The sequence below is a fragment of the Lotus japonicus genome, chromosome 2 (assembly GCF_012489685.1).
Source record: "Lotus japonicus ecotype B-129 chromosome 2, LjGifu_v1.2".
NCBI lineage: Eukaryota > Viridiplantae > Streptophyta > Magnoliopsida > Fabales > Fabaceae > Lotus > Lotus japonicus.
This window is the reverse complement of record NC_080042.1, coordinates 82,146,319-82,163,835: the sequence shown is the minus strand read 5'-3', so window position 1 is coordinate 82,163,835 and position 17,517 is coordinate 82,146,319. Positions and strand designations below refer to the sequence as shown.

The following is a 17,517-nucleotide window of genomic DNA, read 5'->3' as shown; positions in this document are numbered from 1 at the left end:
TAAAAAAACAAATATAAGTTGATTTATGGAAAATAGATGATAAATGGAATAGAGTAAGTTAAGGACATAAAACAGAAATGAATAATTATTTCTAGAAAGAATAATTATTTCTGACAATAATCTTATTAAATAAGGAAAAATTAATTGTTGATTAGGTCTCAGTTTAGGTGAATATTTGGAAATTGGAATCACTCTCATTTACGTATCAGTTATTATTTTTTTTGAGTTATAACGTACATGTCTGTCATATTCCAAAGTCCAAACCAGCAAATGGGTCGAGCCAAGAAAGAAAACTGACCCAAGAGAAACAGAAACATAAACAAAAGACCTTCGACCAAAAAAAAAGAAAAAGGACTTCTATTGACCAAAACAAAAAGGCTTCTATCCATATATAAGAACCCCATGCTAGTATTCTAATTGACCAAAAAAAAATGCTAGTATTCTATATGCATGCATATATGAATTTCAATGCATATTTATGATTTGTTGTATTTTACAAGATTTGTAGGATTTATGAATTCTGTTATGATCCTACGTTTATGATCTTTGACTCATTTCCAATCCTTAGTAACCCCAAAAAAAATCAATTCCGCGCTTCATTTATTTTTAGAGGGCTAAAATCAAATTCGTTTACAAACTCATGAACTAATTTCACCATTAACCCATAAATTTATCATAAACTCTAAAATATTTGAAATGAAAATGAAAATTTAATAACTTCATGCATATAAAATTGAGAGTTTGAGTTTGGAGCTTGACATTTGTGACTCAAATTGAGAGTTTGAGTTTGGAGCTTGACATTTGTGTCAATGAGTCGCTCCCTAATTTTTGTTATGTTGCTTTTGCTTCACATAGTGCCTGAAAGATCTAATATAGAGGCTTGTAGTTGTGAGTGTGTTGTTTGGGCTGCTAAGCCTAACCCAATCATGAAAAAAAACTTAGATGAAAAATCCAAGAGAGCCAAAACCGTCATAGCACTACAAATGCAATTAAGGATAGAATAAGTCGATAGAACTTCTCCAAATATCAAGACTAGCAAATAGATGGTGATCGAACTCCTTCAGCTAACATGTAAGTTCATGAATCTAATGGTCATAGTCATACACCTTAATGTCTTTCTGCTAATTGTATTTTTCACGATTATAGCGCTTAAATATGATTTTATTCTCGTGGAATAAATTATTTTTAATTAAAACCTCTGAATTTGAAACACGAGTGAATTTGTTCATATTTTTTCACCAGGGAACTGTTCGGGCAGCAGTGATAAATTCTCTTATCATGAGTGCTTATACTAAGTTGTTCACTTTATTTTAAATAACATAACTCGCTTGTTTTAAAATTAAAGATCAAAATTAAATATTACGTAAAAAAAGTTTCAACTCATATAATATCCAATCATTGAGAGTTGAGACACATTACAAAATATTAATTAAAATAACTAGTGTCCAATAATTCAACACATAGATCCATCCTATAGATTCCTCTGAATACAAAATTTGGAATTTAGATACCTTCTTAGTTTGACTTACTACCCCTCTCTGTACTGTATCCAGTATCCACCAAGCGATAAGCTTCAAAGTCTCCGTTATGATTTATAAGAATTCAAAACTTTGGAGTTAGCTAAGGAATAGCTGCATAGCTATTTTAACTTCTTCTCTTTGAATGATCCACAGCAAGCAGTAACTAAGGCAAGCAGTTCCTGCTGGTGTATTCCTTTCATGGCTTCTCCATTACAGTGTCCACCGTTTGAATTTTCTAGCAAATACTATCATGTGTCTGAAAGTGGAGGTGGCTGTGTGAGACAAAGCAGTTTCTTTGGAGGCAAACCAGTGCTTAATCAGGGAGTTGGCTACTCAGTTATTCTTGGTTTTGGTGCTTTCTTTGCTGTCTTCACCTCTTTCTTGGTTAGTAAATGCATGTGCTTCTTTCTCTAGTTTTGATGGTCCCATGTTTTTCAAAATAACTATGATACTTTCATGATTATACTTGTAACTCCACCACTCTATTTTGTGACATGGAATCTTATTAATAATCATTAAGTTATGATAATTTATTTGATACAAATTAACATTCTTTGTTGTTGATCAGGTTTGGCTGGAGAAGCGGTATGTAGGGTCCCGTCACACGTCTGAATGGTTCAATACAGCAGGAAGAAATGTTAAGACAGGACTCATTGCTAGTGTCATTGTGTCTCAGGTAATTCATTTAGATAGCCTCTTATTGTTCAACACCTGCCCAAATCACTATAAGTTTGATGCGTTTTAAGTATGTGAACGAACTTTTATCTCAATTCATAAAAAAAAAAAATTCATTCGCTTTTTGTTTGCGTGTCAACACTTATTCATATTGGTGCCAACAGATATCCAAACATATAGATACCAATTGGAACCAATACAAATGGATATTAGCACTCACTTCGAGATAAAAAATTTAAAAATATTATGAATTGAGAAGAGATAGAAATTCTGTTAAGTTGAACCCATGTGGTATATAAACACTTAGTAAGATTCTAAACTTAAGTCCAGTTTTTGAAAAAGAAGTAGGTAGTAGTCCTCTTATTTTATGTGACCAAAAGGTCCTGATGAAAAAATGTGACCAATAGATAGTTTCTTATTGCACACTTTGATAAACTTTGAAGTACCTTTCTCATGTCTCTTTTCTTATAATGAATTTGTGCTGCAGTGGACGTGGGCTGCAACAATCTTGCAGAGCTCTAACGTTGCTTGGGAGTATGGAATTAGTGGACCTTTCTGGTATGCTAGCGGGGCTACCATTCAGGCATGAAGCTTATATTATAACTTATATCTTTTTTGCAGATAGCCTTATTTTTCCCTATATTTTGATAAATTGGAATTTGGAAAGTGAAGTAAGGCTGAGATTCAATGACGCATTGACAATGAACAGGTAATGTTGTTTGGAATCATGGCTATAGAGATCAAAAGAAAGGCTCCTTATGCTCACACTGTGTGTGAAATTGTCAAGGCCCGGTATGTAACTTGGTTTGGACAACTAGAGTAAAGTAATTGAATGTTTGAAGACTTCCTACAATTGGTTCTGAAGCCTTAATCAATTTTGAGAAGAAGTTTCTATCAGTAGCTTCTGATTTCAAAATTGATTTGATGTAATAGAAGCTGATCTAGACGTGGTAGTGTGTGTTTGGTTGAGTTGTAGGAACACAAGTCAATGCACTTCTACTCCAAAAGTTGCATTTTGTTGCTTCTTGCTAGAATTATTTTTGTTAAAGCACCATTTCTGTTTCATGTTTTGCTACATTGCTTAAGTGTGAGTTTTTGCAACTCTAGTGATAACAAAGTTTCTTTACCACAGTTGGGGGACTTCCGCACACATTGTATTCCTCTTCTTCTGCTTCCTGACAAATATAATAGTGACGGCTATGTTGCTTCTTGGTGGTTCTGCTGTTGTAAATGCATTAACTGGAGTGAACATTTATGCTGCTAGCTTTCTAATTCCACTTGGTGTAATTGTCTATACACTTGCTGGTGGACTAAAGGCCACTTTCTTAGCAAGCTATATACATTCTGTCATAGGTAATTTCTACTTAAACTTTTGTAACTTCCCCCCAACAATATTTACTTTTTTGAGTAAGATTCGTGAACAACCGCATAGTGCAGACTCTCATACACAGTATGAGAAATAATAGATGTGATAAGAAAAGAGACAGAAATAAATGGAGTGTATTTAGGGTGTCTACTACTTTCACATATTTTTTTTTTGTTGAACTGGTGTTTGTTTTTTCAATTTTCAGTGCACATTGTTTTGGTCATTTTTGTGTACCTTGTATATACGGCTAGCAGTGAGCTTGGTAGCCCCAGTGTTGTTTACAATCGCCTGCTTGAGGTTGCAAGCAAATCAAGGACATGTCAGGAGCCTCTATCACACCATGGACAATCTTGTGGTCCTGTTAGTGGGAATCACAAAGGTTCTTATCTAACCATGCTGAGTTCAGGGGGCTTAGTTTTTGGGATTATAAACATTGTTGGAAACTTTGGCACCGTGTTTGTTGACAATGTAAGCATGAAGTGTTTTTCATCTTCAGTTTGTTTGATTTCTGCAAATGGCTTATCTATTGATAATTCTTGAAATGGGACAATATGTTTAGGGATATTGGGTGAGTGCCATTGCTGCAAGACCTTCATCAACTCATAAGGGCTACTTGTTGGGAGGCTTGGTCTGGTTTGCAGTGCCATTTTCTTTGGCAACATCACTGGGTCTTGGAGCCCTGGCTCTTGATTTACCAATCAATGAAAGTGAGGCAGGTAGAGGACTTGTTCCCCCTGCTACTGCTGTTGCATTGATGGGGAAAGGAGGATCAATTCTTCTTCTTACCATGCTTTTTATGTAAGTTACAATCAATTTCCTTTTGTAAGTACTTTTTATGTATTGACAATCTAGTTCCAATTGTAAGTTTATGTTTGGAAACCTCTTCTATAATTGAATCTGAAGCCAGATCAGAATCAATTATGCGGAGAAGCTTCTACGAGTAGCTTCTTGGTTCCAGAGTTGATTTACATTTTTTTAAAATGTATCCAGACATAAATCACTTCACTTTCAACTCGGTTCAGTTCACTTTTACCAGAATATTTTTTACCAAAATCAACTTTATCTAAAATCAATTGTAAGAAAGTTGATCCAAACACACACTGAGCATCCTTGTTTAACTTCCTGATGGTTTTGATGTACTTATCAGGGCAGTGACTTCTGCTGGTTCATCAGAACTTATTGCAGTTTCTTCATTGTGCACATATGATATCTACCGTACTTACATAAATCCTAATGCAAGTGGAAAGAAAATCCTCAGAGTCTCAAGGTGTGTTGTCCTAGGGTTTGGTTGTTTCATGGGGTTGCTAGCAGTTATACTGAACAAGGCTGGAGTTTCTTTAGGATGGATGTACCTTGCAATGGGAGTTCTGGTTGGCTCAGCAGTTGTTCCTATTGCTTTCATGCTTCTATGGAGAAGAGCAAATGCAGTTGGGGCCATTCTTGGAACAACAGTTGGTTGTGTTCTGGGAATTATCACATGGTTGTCTGTTACAAAAATAGAGTATGGAAGGATAAGTCTTGATACAACTGGCAGAAATGCACCAATGCTTGCTGGGAACCTTGTTTCCATACTGAGTGGAGGAGCTATTCATGCTATCTGCAGCATTTTGTGGCCTCAGAACTATGATTGGAGTACCACCAAGCAAATCACAGTGGTTGAAAAGGAAAAGACTGAAGTTCCAGCAGAAGAGTTCAAAGAAGAAAAGTTAATCAGAGCCAAAGCATGGATAGTGAAGTGGGGTGTTGGTTTCACTATTTTGATAGTTATACTATGGCCTGTTCTCTCCCTCCCAGCAGGTAATTTTGAGTTTAAATAGTACTCTTAAGTCTTAAGGTCTCACATTTACTAGAGATATGACATAATAAAGTCATGAGTCCATATATAGAGTAGAGTAAGGAAGAGCAACCTTCACCCTTAAGTTAACTTTTGGGGTAAAGTTAGAACTAACTCAAATTTTAAGATGATTCCAGAGTCTATCTTTCTGTTTATTGGAGACCGCTCATATATGCACCACTTGCAGTTGTCTATTTTTGCAAATTTCAAGCTCCAGATTTCCAACTTTGGGCGTCAGAGTGTGTTATGATCCCTCATTGAGTAGAGATATGGCCTAACCCAAATTCTAAGATACAAATTAACTTGATTTGGAGTTTCTTATAATTGCAATGTCACAGAACATGCAAGTTAATGTATGTTTATTTGTTCATTTCACAGGGGAGTTTAGCAAGGGCTACTTCTATTTCTGGGCAGTGATTGCTATAGCATGGGGAACTGTTGGTTCTGCTGTGATAATTGTTTTACCCCTGATGGAGAGCTGGGAAACCATACAGATTGTGCTTCTGGGCATGTTTACAAATGACAGGCTCATGGAAAAGGTGGAGGAGTTAAATTTCAAGTTGCATTCAATCATGCAGGCAATACCAGATGCAGAGAGTCTTTACTTGCTTGAGAAGGAGAAGGGTAAAAAATTAGAAGCCTCAGAGCAACAAGCTTATTCACTTCCTATGTAATGAGACCAAGTTGAATTGAAGTTCCATGTGTTTCTGGTTGAGCTCAGCTGATCAGTTAAATGGATCTCCAACAATTGTCTCAAGCTTTAAGTCTATCACATGTTACAGTGTAATATTTACACACAAATAATTGAAATCCAGGAGAGATGTAAAGTGTCTATAAGTATAATGAATATATAAATACAATCTCAGGAATATAAACAAGTGAACAAGAAAATAAAATTCAATTTAGTTCTAGATTTTGAGACTTAAAAAAATTAAGCCAAACTCTTAAGAGTGTGAGCTAAGGCGATTTAAAGCCAAACCAAACGATTTTGGGTGATTGAGATTCTTTTTAACTTTCATGGATTAGTTTGATGTCTGAAATTTAAAAATGTCCACTTGGCCACTAATCAAGTCACACCAAGTTCATTTCATTCAAAAAACTATCAAATAAAAGGAGTGTTTTTAATATTTTCATCCAACATTTTAAACTATTTATCTAATAGTCTAAAGCACAATCCTCACTGCCCTCACTCATGTTAAAGATTGTGTTAAAAATATAATATAAACCATTTTATTTATCTTCATTCACTTAACTTTTTATTAGAAAGAGCTACAACGAGACTCACAATATGGGGTATGTACAGGCTAATAAATTGCCCTTTGAGCTTTATTCACCAACAAGAATGCTAATTATGGCATACATCACACACGTGAAGAATTCATTACCATATATCCCAAGTGCATTTGAACTACAAAAGATTATCCGCAGGCTGCAGCTAGATTACAAATTGAGAAGAGCAACATTCAAAACTAAAAGCAAATTTGAATTAAAAAAATTATATATGGCCTCTTATTAGAGTATAGTTTCAATTTTCCGATGCATAAAAAAAAAAGAGTATAGTCTCGATTCAATTAGAGCTAGTTGTATTCTCTGATTAAGAGTTTGTTAGCACTGTTATTAGTTAGTTTTACAATTCCTATAACTATTTATATATTGAACTCTCACTGTTGTAATCATTTGAGATATTCAGAATATTAGAATCTCTCATACATTCAGTTTTCTTTGTTCTCTCTGTTTTCAATACCTCTTCTATTTTAAAGAGGAACGAACATGAATTTCCTATACTAGTTGCCTAGTGGTATAATTACAAAAGATCACCAGCCTGTTAATGTAATTCTCCTTTATCAGTTTAAAGGGCAGTGCTTGTTGGTGCAACTAGAAGGAACTCAAAAACCAGGCACACCGGCCGGCATTGTCGTGTAAGGTGGAGATCCCAATGGTGCGTGTATATGCATGAATTGCATTTGAGATGGTCCAAAATGTATGAAGCAGTATGCTTGAACTGAAAGTAACCAGCTTATTGCTTGTTTATGTACTATTTACCGAACGCCCTCTTTTTTGGAATGCGTGTTAATTGCTGCCTTCTCCTTCATGGCTTCTTTTTCTAATTTCTTTTTCTCAGCATCTGCTTGTTTTTCGTTCTCCTCCCTTGACTTCTTGAACATCTTGACAAAGACAACAAGTATCTGTGTCACTGCAACAAGAACACAAGTTTAACAATCAATATAATCTCGACATATATTTTCCTTAAAAAAAGAAGTGCTTTATGTGCAATCACAGGATAATAAGGTTAGTTGCTCTGCGCCTTATAACTCATTTTCTGCTCTTCTTGAAATATCGAGGCTAAAAGCATGACTCATGTCTCTCTTATCATCTATTCATGACAATCAAGTAGCAATACAAACATTACCAATCAAGTTCAAAGTATTCCAGAGAGCTTTCACAGACCTTACTCACTGTTATTAACTCGGGTGTATTTCATGCCCTTCTTCAAACACAATGCATGGTTCATAATACTGACTTCTGATTTAGACAAAAAAAATATACTTTGAAAAATAACAAACCTTGTTCAAAGGGGCACCTAGCTGGATCCTCCCCAAAGTACTGGGACAAAGAATCTGCACTTCTACCCTGGAAAAGAAAGTTATGACCAAAAATGAAAAATAAGCAGAATGTTGGCAGAATTAGTTATCAACATAGACCTATCCATTAACTGGATGATACACTAAACTCTCATCTGAGTAGGCAATCTCATGCTCAATCTCCCAGCCAAGAACAACACCTAAAAAAAGGAGGGAAAAAAGAGAAACTATAACTATGACTGGACTCACCACTTCAGAATACAATGATGTAAGTGACCTCACGTCAGCTTCGGCAGTATGCAGAAAATTCTTCAACACCTGTAAAGAGATACATTACTAGAAATTAATCATGGGGACACAAGACATGTCTTCTAAAAAACTTAGATAGATGCATGATAGCTATTAGCTAGAAGTTGTTTACTTCTTATAATCTATTGGTGAAGATCCACAATATACAGATGTTATCAATATAAGTTATCATATAGTAATTACTAATTACCCTAAGTAAACATCTAGTTTTGTTTTGATTCCTTGAATGTATGATCTCATGATTTTCTTTATGCAAAGTTTGGTTGAACGGAATTGGAGGAGAAAAAAAATTTAAGGCAGAGAATTTGGGAAACATGTATGTTTGGCTGAGAAAAAAGTCATAGGGCCCTAACTTTTTATCTTCTTTCCAAATTAAGAAGAAAAGAAAGAGAAAGTACTCCTATTTTTTGCTTATCTCACCATACTCATCAAATTCCATGTCTCATCATACCATTTTTAATTCTAGGGGCCTTTTTGTTCTTTCAAAAAACACAATCTTATTTGTTCCCACTTTGGTATCCAATTAAACAAGTGGACTGGAGAGGGAGCTTGACATTTTTTTGTCCGCTTCTTCTTTCCTATTTCTCTCATACCAAATAATACAAAACTTACTCGTGTCTTCTTTCTCCGCATTCTATTTTCTACAACCAAAAGGTTAGTCTTTTCATAGAGCAAATAGAAAGGCAAGCCAAAGTTGCTTCCGAGGCTTCAATTTCTTTTATGCATAAACTTGTTAGTTGAGGAGATGAGATGGGTATGATGAGGAATGGATTAACAGACAAATAATGCATGCATATCAGCAAAATGTAAAAGGAACTATTTTTATTCCTTACCTTGCAAAATCCTGAACATATAATTCCATCGTTTTCAGAAGCACTGAGTTCCTGCTCAACTTTCTCTAAACCTTTGCTTACCGCTTGCATTTCTTCAGCTAATGCTTTTAGTTGGATCTAGATATTGGACACAGATAACATAAATCCATAAACAATTAACCTAACGCAAGTCAACCCGGAGCTCATCTATCATCACAAAAGTGAATAGAAAGTATTGGCGTTGAAGAGAGTACCTTAGAAGCTGCTTCCAAATGGACAAGATCCTTGTCAAAATCTAGCAATTCGGGCATTTTCTCAGCAATCAGCTAGTGAAGCGAATAAAATTTGGTAAGATATAGTATCAAAAGCAGCACCAATACCAAACAAAAGATGAATTTTTACAGTACTCATAAGGCAAATACAAAGAAACAGAAGAATATAAAATTCCTAGAATTGAACAAAAAGGAAATATATAAAAATTTAAGTTAGAACTTAGATATTGTAAAGTTAATATATGAACTAGTACAAAAAAGCTTATTGGATATAATAATTTTTTAGTCACCCAAGCATGCTTCTACAGTCCTCTCTGACATATATCTTTCAAAATTACTGCAAAAGTAGTGGTATCTTGTAATTATTTGTGCAAAAAAATTAATCATCCAAAAATGAAAATACAAAAAAACAAGTCAAATACCACCTTAGACTTGTTCAAGTTATGATCCATAAGCCTCTAATAATGCCCAGAAAAGAACAAAGTAGCCTTATTACGACAATTTATGGTGACATTTCTTCTGAAAGAAAATGGCTTTTCTTTTCTTTCACATAATCTTTTATATGAGAATATTAACATCAGGATAGAGAAGTCTACAACTACTTCAAAATACAATAGTAAATGAAAACTATAATTTAAAATTGACATATCTACCTTACACAAATAATGCATTAAAGTCATTTTGTTATTTCTTGCACGAGTATCAGATAATTTAAGAAGGCTATCCAACTTGAATCCTACTGCTGATCCTGCAATGAACAACATAGAAAATATAATCTACGAACAACATAAATAGAAATTCTCATTTTGTAAAAAATATTGAGGTGAACCAGGAAATGAAATTACATGTCAATTTAAAAATTAATCATGTAGGGTTATAGTAAACAAAAAACCTCGTGCAGTTCCCTGATTCAGGGCATTGCCCAAAGTAAGAATAGTCTGCATTATCTGACGCAATTTCCCAGATTCTTTCACCTTTTAGCATAAGCAACAACATAAAGATGCAACCCAATAAAGCCTTAATAATATTCAAAAAGAGCCATCAAACAATACAGTACCTCTCTAGCTGCACCATTGATTGTGTTCAAATTTAACCTTAAATCGCTCACCTGGAGAAGCAAGCAAGAAAGGTAGTTAAACATGAAATATCATTCATAACAATAGCATGCAAAACCAAACATAGATAAAAATAACCTAGATAACATACCTGAGTATTAAAGGTTATTTTAAAAGCAAACACCCTTAACTTGGATTCCACTCGTGGGACCTTCATCAGCTCCATAAAAAACTGAAGAATATATCAAAATAAAAGAATTATTAAACCAATATATAGCATTTTGAAGGATTCATACTCATAGACTAAAAAGGGAATCGAGAAAGAAATAACCTGCTCACACTTTCCAAGCATATCCTTGTTCCCTGTATAATTCTGAAAAACAGAAAGACTTTTAGCCAAAAAAAGTTCAAAAAGGACATTTCCTTATTCCCTAATAGAACCAAGTACAACAGAATATGATGGTTAAACCTTTGCAACCAAGATATACTCACTGGAATACCAAAATATTATGATATTTGTTTTAATAGTCCCACCCTCCCACATTGACCATCTTTGTTATTATTGTAAATTATTAGGATAGAGTATTAGTAGCCAAGGATTCAACTTTAATTTTAGAAAAGTAAGTACTTAGCTGGTCTATATATTGAATTGCATTATGTAAGGTTTGTATTAATGAGAAATAACATTCATCTTCTCCTTCTTTAAATTTAGTTCTTCTCCTTTCAAAGGAGAAGAGGAGAGGAGAGGAGAGGAATTTTTTAGAAGTTCCTGCACAACTGAGAGGAGAGTAGAGGAGTACCTTCAACATCTCCATCTCTTCCTTTGTGGGACAGAATTTGATGAGATTCTCAACCTGATCAATATCCAGAACAGAAGAATCCAACGCCAGAATTGCATTCTGGATCCAAAAACAAAACCCACAAAATCCACAAATGTTAACAGACATGAAAAATAATGTCATCTAAAATCAACTCAATCACAAAAGAAAGTATAAGAAAATTAATGCTTCATATTGGGTAAAACTCGCAGCTAAACATAAGCACTTTTAATTTTAATGAAAAAAAAAGGAATGCTGATGAAATCCGCCAACCGAATATTACAATCAACACCCGTGAAGGACTATTAACCTCCTTTAATGCCATAACTTTGCATAACCACTTACAACATCCAGTCTAATGAACTCACAGGTGAAACCTGACATTGTCAACAATAAAAAAAAATCCCCAATACCCAGATCAGGCTTCCTAACATCTCTATAGTAACATTCAGAAAGCGATGGGGAATAAATTATAACCGCCAGACTCAAATACATGAGCTTACAAAAGTTAAAGCAGATAAATAGACTTACATAGAAAAACAAAATCATATTCCCATAGTTTTTTTTTTCTTTTGTAATAAAAGAATAATGTAATGAAGCAAATGAGAAAAACAGAGCAGGAACATGAGGAAACCTCCTTGAGAATTCAATCCCAATAGGTATCTTTTAAGACAATTAATTAAACATTAACGTTATCACTTTGTCGACATATTTTAACATCAATGCAACACCAATGGCTACATGGATAAATGGACACTAGTGTGCTCTATCTAAATATGATATGCATGTATGATGGTGCTAAAAATGTTCAGGAATTATCTAACACAAGATTTACAGTAGATACAACTTAGATAAGATGTATTTTCATGAGTAAATAGTAAGCCTCCAAGTAAACTGAACAAAAGGATAGAGAAACTTACAAGCATATCTGGCAAAGGAATTTTTATTTTGGAGAGCATTATTTCACAATTATATGCTCTACGCAAATCAACCTGGCAGTGGGAAAAATGCAATTAGGGTTTATTAGTTATACATATATTTTATTAATCAAACAATAAATCAGGCCAAACAATAAAGGGGAAGTATTACGGTATCTGCATTTAATTAGAGGTTTACACAGAACAAAATCATATTAAGGTACCCTATCTTAATACGCCTGCAAGCTGCATATGGAATATTTGTTTTTACAGAAATTTATGTATCAATTCAAGCCAATGTAAACAAAATTGCAATCCAATATCTATGTGATTTTTTTCCTTTCTCATTTAACATGCAATTAGCAAGAGCACAAAAAATCTTTCTGAGACCACACTTTTGATGTTTATTATCTCTTGTTGCCATTTAATAGCAAAGTGATTGCTGAGTACCACTATAGAATATTCTAGTTATGCAAATAAACTCTTAAGTATCAGGTGGCTAAATAATCTGCCAAGGAGTAATAGCATACCAATTGTATTTTCTCAGGTTTGTTAATATTAGAACCACGGCGACCTCCACCTTTAGTACTGCTCCCATCAGAAGTTGATGCTGCTGAAAACAGGCTCTCAAGTTCCGATATATCAATTTCAGGAGCCCTAACAAAAACTTTCATTATCTGAAATCAGAAATGCTAAATGGACATAGCATCCCATCCTCCTAAGGTCCTATCCAAATATAGTGAATTAAACAAAAAGGCCCACAACCACAGAGTGTACAACAAAATCAACAATGTGTGTGCATAACAACTCACAATGGTCATAATCCTTAGGAGAATCAAGCCAGATGATATCTGTAAGAAAATTCAATAATCCATACCTTGAAACATTGCCTTGTTTCTGTGAATCAGCCCACAAACTCCCTTGTGTTGCTCGAGCAACTTTCACCCAATGTAGGGGCTTTAACAAAGTTTTCTTAGGAGCATTAGCAGTCCCACGACCTCTTCCAACATTTGCTGGTACTGAAGAAGGTTTACCTGGCGGTGGTGGCACAACAGAGGAAGTCCTGGCTGCAGGAGGTGGAGGTGGCGCTGGTGATGAACCACGACCATTTGGTGGAGGAGGAGCACTTGGAGGCTTTGGTGCAGGTGGAGCTGAACCAGTCCTTACAGGTCCAGGAGGAGCTGGCGGCGGAGGTGGAGTTGAACTTGTTCGTGCACCCGGAGGAGGTGGAGGTGGCGGGGCTGAACCTGTTCGTGTAGAACCTGAAGGAGGTGGAGGTGGAGGTGGCGGGGCTGAACCTGTTCGTGTAGAACCCGAAGGAGGTGGAGGTGGAGGTGGTGGGGCTGAACTCATTCGTGTAGAACCTGGAGGAGGTGGAGGTGGAGGCGGTGGGGTTGAACTTGTTCGTGACGGACCTAGCGGAGGCGGAGGTGGAGGAGGTGGGGCTGAACCTGCTCGTACAGAACCAGAAGGTTGAGGTGGAGGTGGGGGTGGAGGTGGTGGCACTAAACCTGTCCGACCTGGAGGAGGAGGAGGTGGAGGTGGAATGGGGGTACTATTGACATTATGACCTAGAGGAGGAGGAGGTGGTGGTGGTGGTGGTGGTGGCGGTGGTGGCAATGTAGAAGCATTGTCAACAATGTGGTGAACTATGGGAGGTGGAGGCGGAATAGTAGCATTATTAGTGTTACAACCTAAGGAAGGTGGTGGAGGTGGGGGTGGAGGTGGTGGCACTAAACCTGTCCGACCTGGAGGAGGAGGTGGTGGAGGTGGAGGTGGCAGAGCTGAGCTTGTTCGCACAGGTTCTGGAGGAGGTGGAATGGGGGTACTATTGACATTATGACCTAGAGGAGGAGGGGGTGGAGGTGGGGGTGGAGGTGGGGGTGTAGCTAGAGGGCCTTCTTTATTAGACATTGGTGGAGGAGGAGAATCTTTATTGGAAAGAGGCTCCGTATTAGACGATGATGGAGGTGGAGTTGGAAGCTGAGGTGGTGGTGGTGCTTGTGCTGGTGTTGGAAGCAGAGGTTGCATAGCCGGAACTGCGGAAGGTGATGACGGAGATGAAAGAGGTGAATATTCCTTACTTGGAGCATGATGAGGTGATGAAACATTCTCAGCCAATGACTGATCAGGTGTTATATGGACCAAATCAGGGGTATCCGACATCAATAATTTTGAAGGATCAGCAGAAGACTTGGGAATAACATCGAAGGCCTCATCTGAACAATCAGCAGTGCTTGATTCATTATTTTCTTCTTCAGAGTCAGCAGGTGATGAATACAAACTTCCTTTACCTTGCAACCTTGAAAACTCTTTGGCATCATTTAAGACTGTAAGTTGTTTAAGCAGCCACACGGCGGCAGCATCATCACTGTCAACCCATTCTATGCCACTAAAAAGTTCTTGAACTCTTGAAAAGGCTTCAATGGGCAATCCACCTTTCTCCTCGCCATTTAAAATGGTTGTTGTTGGAGCCCTTGGAGGACTTATGCTATCAACCTCCCCAAACAAAACCTAAATTACAAAATTCCACTTGATAAGTACAACCAGTAACCTTCCAACTTCCAAGGGAAATTCACAGTTATCACAAGTAGTAATAATTCATAATTTTCCACACAATGCAGAAATGTGCACTCACCTCAGCCCGGAAGCCTTTTGGATAGCGTTCCTTGGAATCCCAAAGAATGTCCAGGTTTTCAGAGTTCAGCATCAATATGTTGGATCGAATAAAAGCCGTGTTGAACATCACACGAAACATCATGACTTCCCTCTCCGGATCCAAATCCAAATGAACACACTCCAATACCACATCCCCTTGCACTAAACACTGAATATCAATCTTAATCACATCACAGTCCGCCTGAGATTATAAACCAGTAAAAAAATTACAAACAACTCAAATATGCATATGAAGCGACATTAACTCAATAAACTCAACTAAAACTAAAAAAATCCGCGAACCTGGCGGTAATGCCTCAAGGTCTTCTTCTTCTTATGCATGGAGTAAATCATCTGGGTGGAAAGACCACCATTGGATAACAAATTCCTGCCGAAAATCCTGAACATGGGTCGGCACCCGTTCTGCGAATCAAAACCAGGAATCCCTCTAAGGAAGACACAATCCAGAGACAAAGCTCGCTCAGGTGGTGGCCACTCAGGTGCAATGTTCCTCCTTGCCACATACTGAAGGTAACGAAGCTGAGAAGGCAAAGGGTTCAACGGTGACAACAACTGCAACAAACCCTTAGGTGCTTCTCTATGCACCATTTCAAGGGTTCTACGCTCACCACTATGGACCCTTCTGAAAATCAAGAAGCTAGCGAGAAGGGACGCCAAGAGGGGCCAACCACCTCTCTCACAGTGGAACAAGATCACGTTCTGGTGGTTCCCAAGTGAAAGCCAACTCTCACAAACGCGAAGGAAATGCTGAACAAGAGACAGTGGCAGAAGAGGGCAACCCTCGTACTGCTTCGGATAATCCATCACCGTCACATCGAACTCGCAGAGGATCTCGGCGAAGGTGCTCCGCTTCCCGCCGTCGCGAAAATTGACGGCGAGAAAGGAAGATTCTGGAAACTCTTCGTGCAATTCGGTGACGATTTCGTGAAGGTAAAGCTGGTACATTCCGTCGGGTAATGCTTCGGTGCAGAAGCATGAATCGAAGACTGCATGGTTCAATGAAACAAGAAAAAATGGATGAAAATTTGGGGATTTTTGTTGAAAAATGGGGAATGAAAAGGGGAGATTTTGTTACCGTAAACTCTCTCGATGAATTCGAGTAAGCCATCTGGGGGTCTCTTGTAGAAGAATCTGCTGAGGAGAGACATGATTTGGAGATTGGAGTGCAGAATCGCATGTGGGTCGTTCTGGGTTGAGAATGGAGCTCAGTTTCGTAGCTATGGAGTTTTAGAAAGAGAAAAGAGAGTTTTGAAATTTGAAAATAAGTTTCTAAAGACTAAACAGAAAGAAAGTAAAGAAAGGAAAACTGATTTTGCTGCTTCACACACCATAGAGTTAAGATGAGTGAGTTCTGTTGTTTTCCAATTTCCATTTACTTGTTACCTTTGGTAAGAAACAAAATGAAAAGGGATTGTTCATAATTAGAGCCTTCCTTTATTTTCCATGAAAAAAAGGTATGGGTGGGTTACAAACCCCTTAATGTAAGTGATCAATTATTACGAACTGAGCTAACACGTGTTGGTGGATTAGAGACAATCTAATCTTAGATATTGCTCGCCACTTTTGTATACTTTACTAAATTACTCTCACAATTCTAACTAGGTGTAGTGCGGTCCGATATTCGATAAGGATTATCTCAATTGGAAAAAAATTAACCATCTAAAGTTATCTCATCATTATTTTTGTGTTTAATAAATGAAAAAGTAAAAGAAAACTAAATGAATAATGAGAGGGTGAAACTTGACATAAGTAAGTTTTCTTTACAACCGAACCGATCTTCATGAAAATTCACAAGAAGCAATTGACCATATTATATGTGTCAATTTGATGTGGTGAATGACAAATGTATTTTCAAGAACGTGTATGATCTATAAAAAATGAACTTTCAACCTAAGAGTTATAACACTAACTTTTGACCATGGCTAGCTAGCGTTTCTGTTTATTTTTTTTACAGAATGATAATCAAGTTAGTTAATCAGTAGTTAATGATATTAGTAATTGATGATTTTTTATACGGATTTCAATATTAAAAATAGTGGTTGAAAACACAAATAACTGACCTTATTTCTTACCCATTTTTGCTTGTTAAAGTACAAGCACACTTGGCATAACGAGTAATGATATATACACACCTCATCTTTTAAACACTTCATTTCCACCTATTTTTGTTTCTACCTCTCTCCTCTTATCATCTATCACATCTCATATTTTCTCTCTTTTACTTTTTCTTTTCTTCCTATCTCTCTCCTCTTTCACCTCCTTCCACCTCAAAATGAGGTGTGAAGAAAACATTTTCCGTTTTGAATCCACTATCCACATGATCATGCAACTCCGGTATGCATTGTGTATCAATGCTTCAATTTCTCAATGAACACAAAACACACGGCAGAACCAGTAGAAATGGCCTTAGTACAGAAGTAACAACTAAGGTCAATTATGAATATTGACTATGAAGTTGAAATCTTTTCCATGTATTAAATTCTTAAATTGTCTGTCTCAAAATGTTGACATCACCCCGTGACTTATCCATCCAACCAAACAAAGCCGAAGAAACCTTTAGGGCTCATTTGGTGGTCAGGATAGGATATGATATGTGAACAGGATATCAACAAGATAGGATAAGACCAGGATAGACTCTTATCATATCCTGTGTTTGAGGTGCACATGATAAGGACAGG

At 36.7% G+C, this 17,517-nt stretch overlaps 2 protein-coding genes across 2 annotated transcripts; one reads left to right on the top strand and one right to left on the bottom strand.

Moving 5' to 3' along the window:
* The first annotated feature begins 1,504 nt into the window (after positions 1 to 1,504).
* Positions 1,505 to 6,306, top strand: LOC130740257 (urea-proton symporter DUR3). The gene is made up of 9 exons (XM_057592787.1): positions 1,505 to 1,904; positions 2,089 to 2,196; positions 2,683 to 2,778; positions 2,905 to 2,987; positions 3,328 to 3,548; positions 3,767 to 4,029; positions 4,121 to 4,359; positions 4,709 to 5,358; positions 5,774 to 6,306. Exons 1-9 carry the CDS (start codon positions 1,719 to 1,721, stop codon positions 6,067 to 6,069), a joined length of 2,142 nt encoding a protein of 713 aa, XP_057448770.1. The 5' UTR covers positions 1,505 to 1,718; the 3' UTR covers positions 6,070 to 6,306.
* Positions 6,307 to 6,936: 630 nt separating this feature from the next.
* LOC130740256 (formin-like protein 14) lies at positions 6,937 to 16,143 on the bottom strand. Its single transcript, XM_057592786.1, has 17 exons — positions 15,915 to 16,143; positions 15,122 to 15,825; positions 14,799 to 15,020; positions 13,038 to 14,674; positions 12,691 to 12,817; positions 12,164 to 12,235; positions 11,226 to 11,324; positions 10,757 to 10,798; positions 10,577 to 10,657; positions 10,428 to 10,478; positions 10,263 to 10,344; positions 10,024 to 10,118; positions 9,353 to 9,424; positions 9,120 to 9,236; positions 8,227 to 8,295; positions 7,960 to 8,026; positions 6,937 to 7,589 (listed from the first exon to the last, which is right to left on the bottom strand). Exons 1-17 carry the CDS (start codon positions 15,985 to 15,987, stop codon positions 7,435 to 7,437), a joined length of 3,765 nt encoding a protein of 1,254 aa, XP_057448769.1. The 5' UTR covers positions 15,988 to 16,143; the 3' UTR covers positions 6,937 to 7,434.
* Positions 16,144 to 17,517: the final 1,374 nt, after the last annotated feature.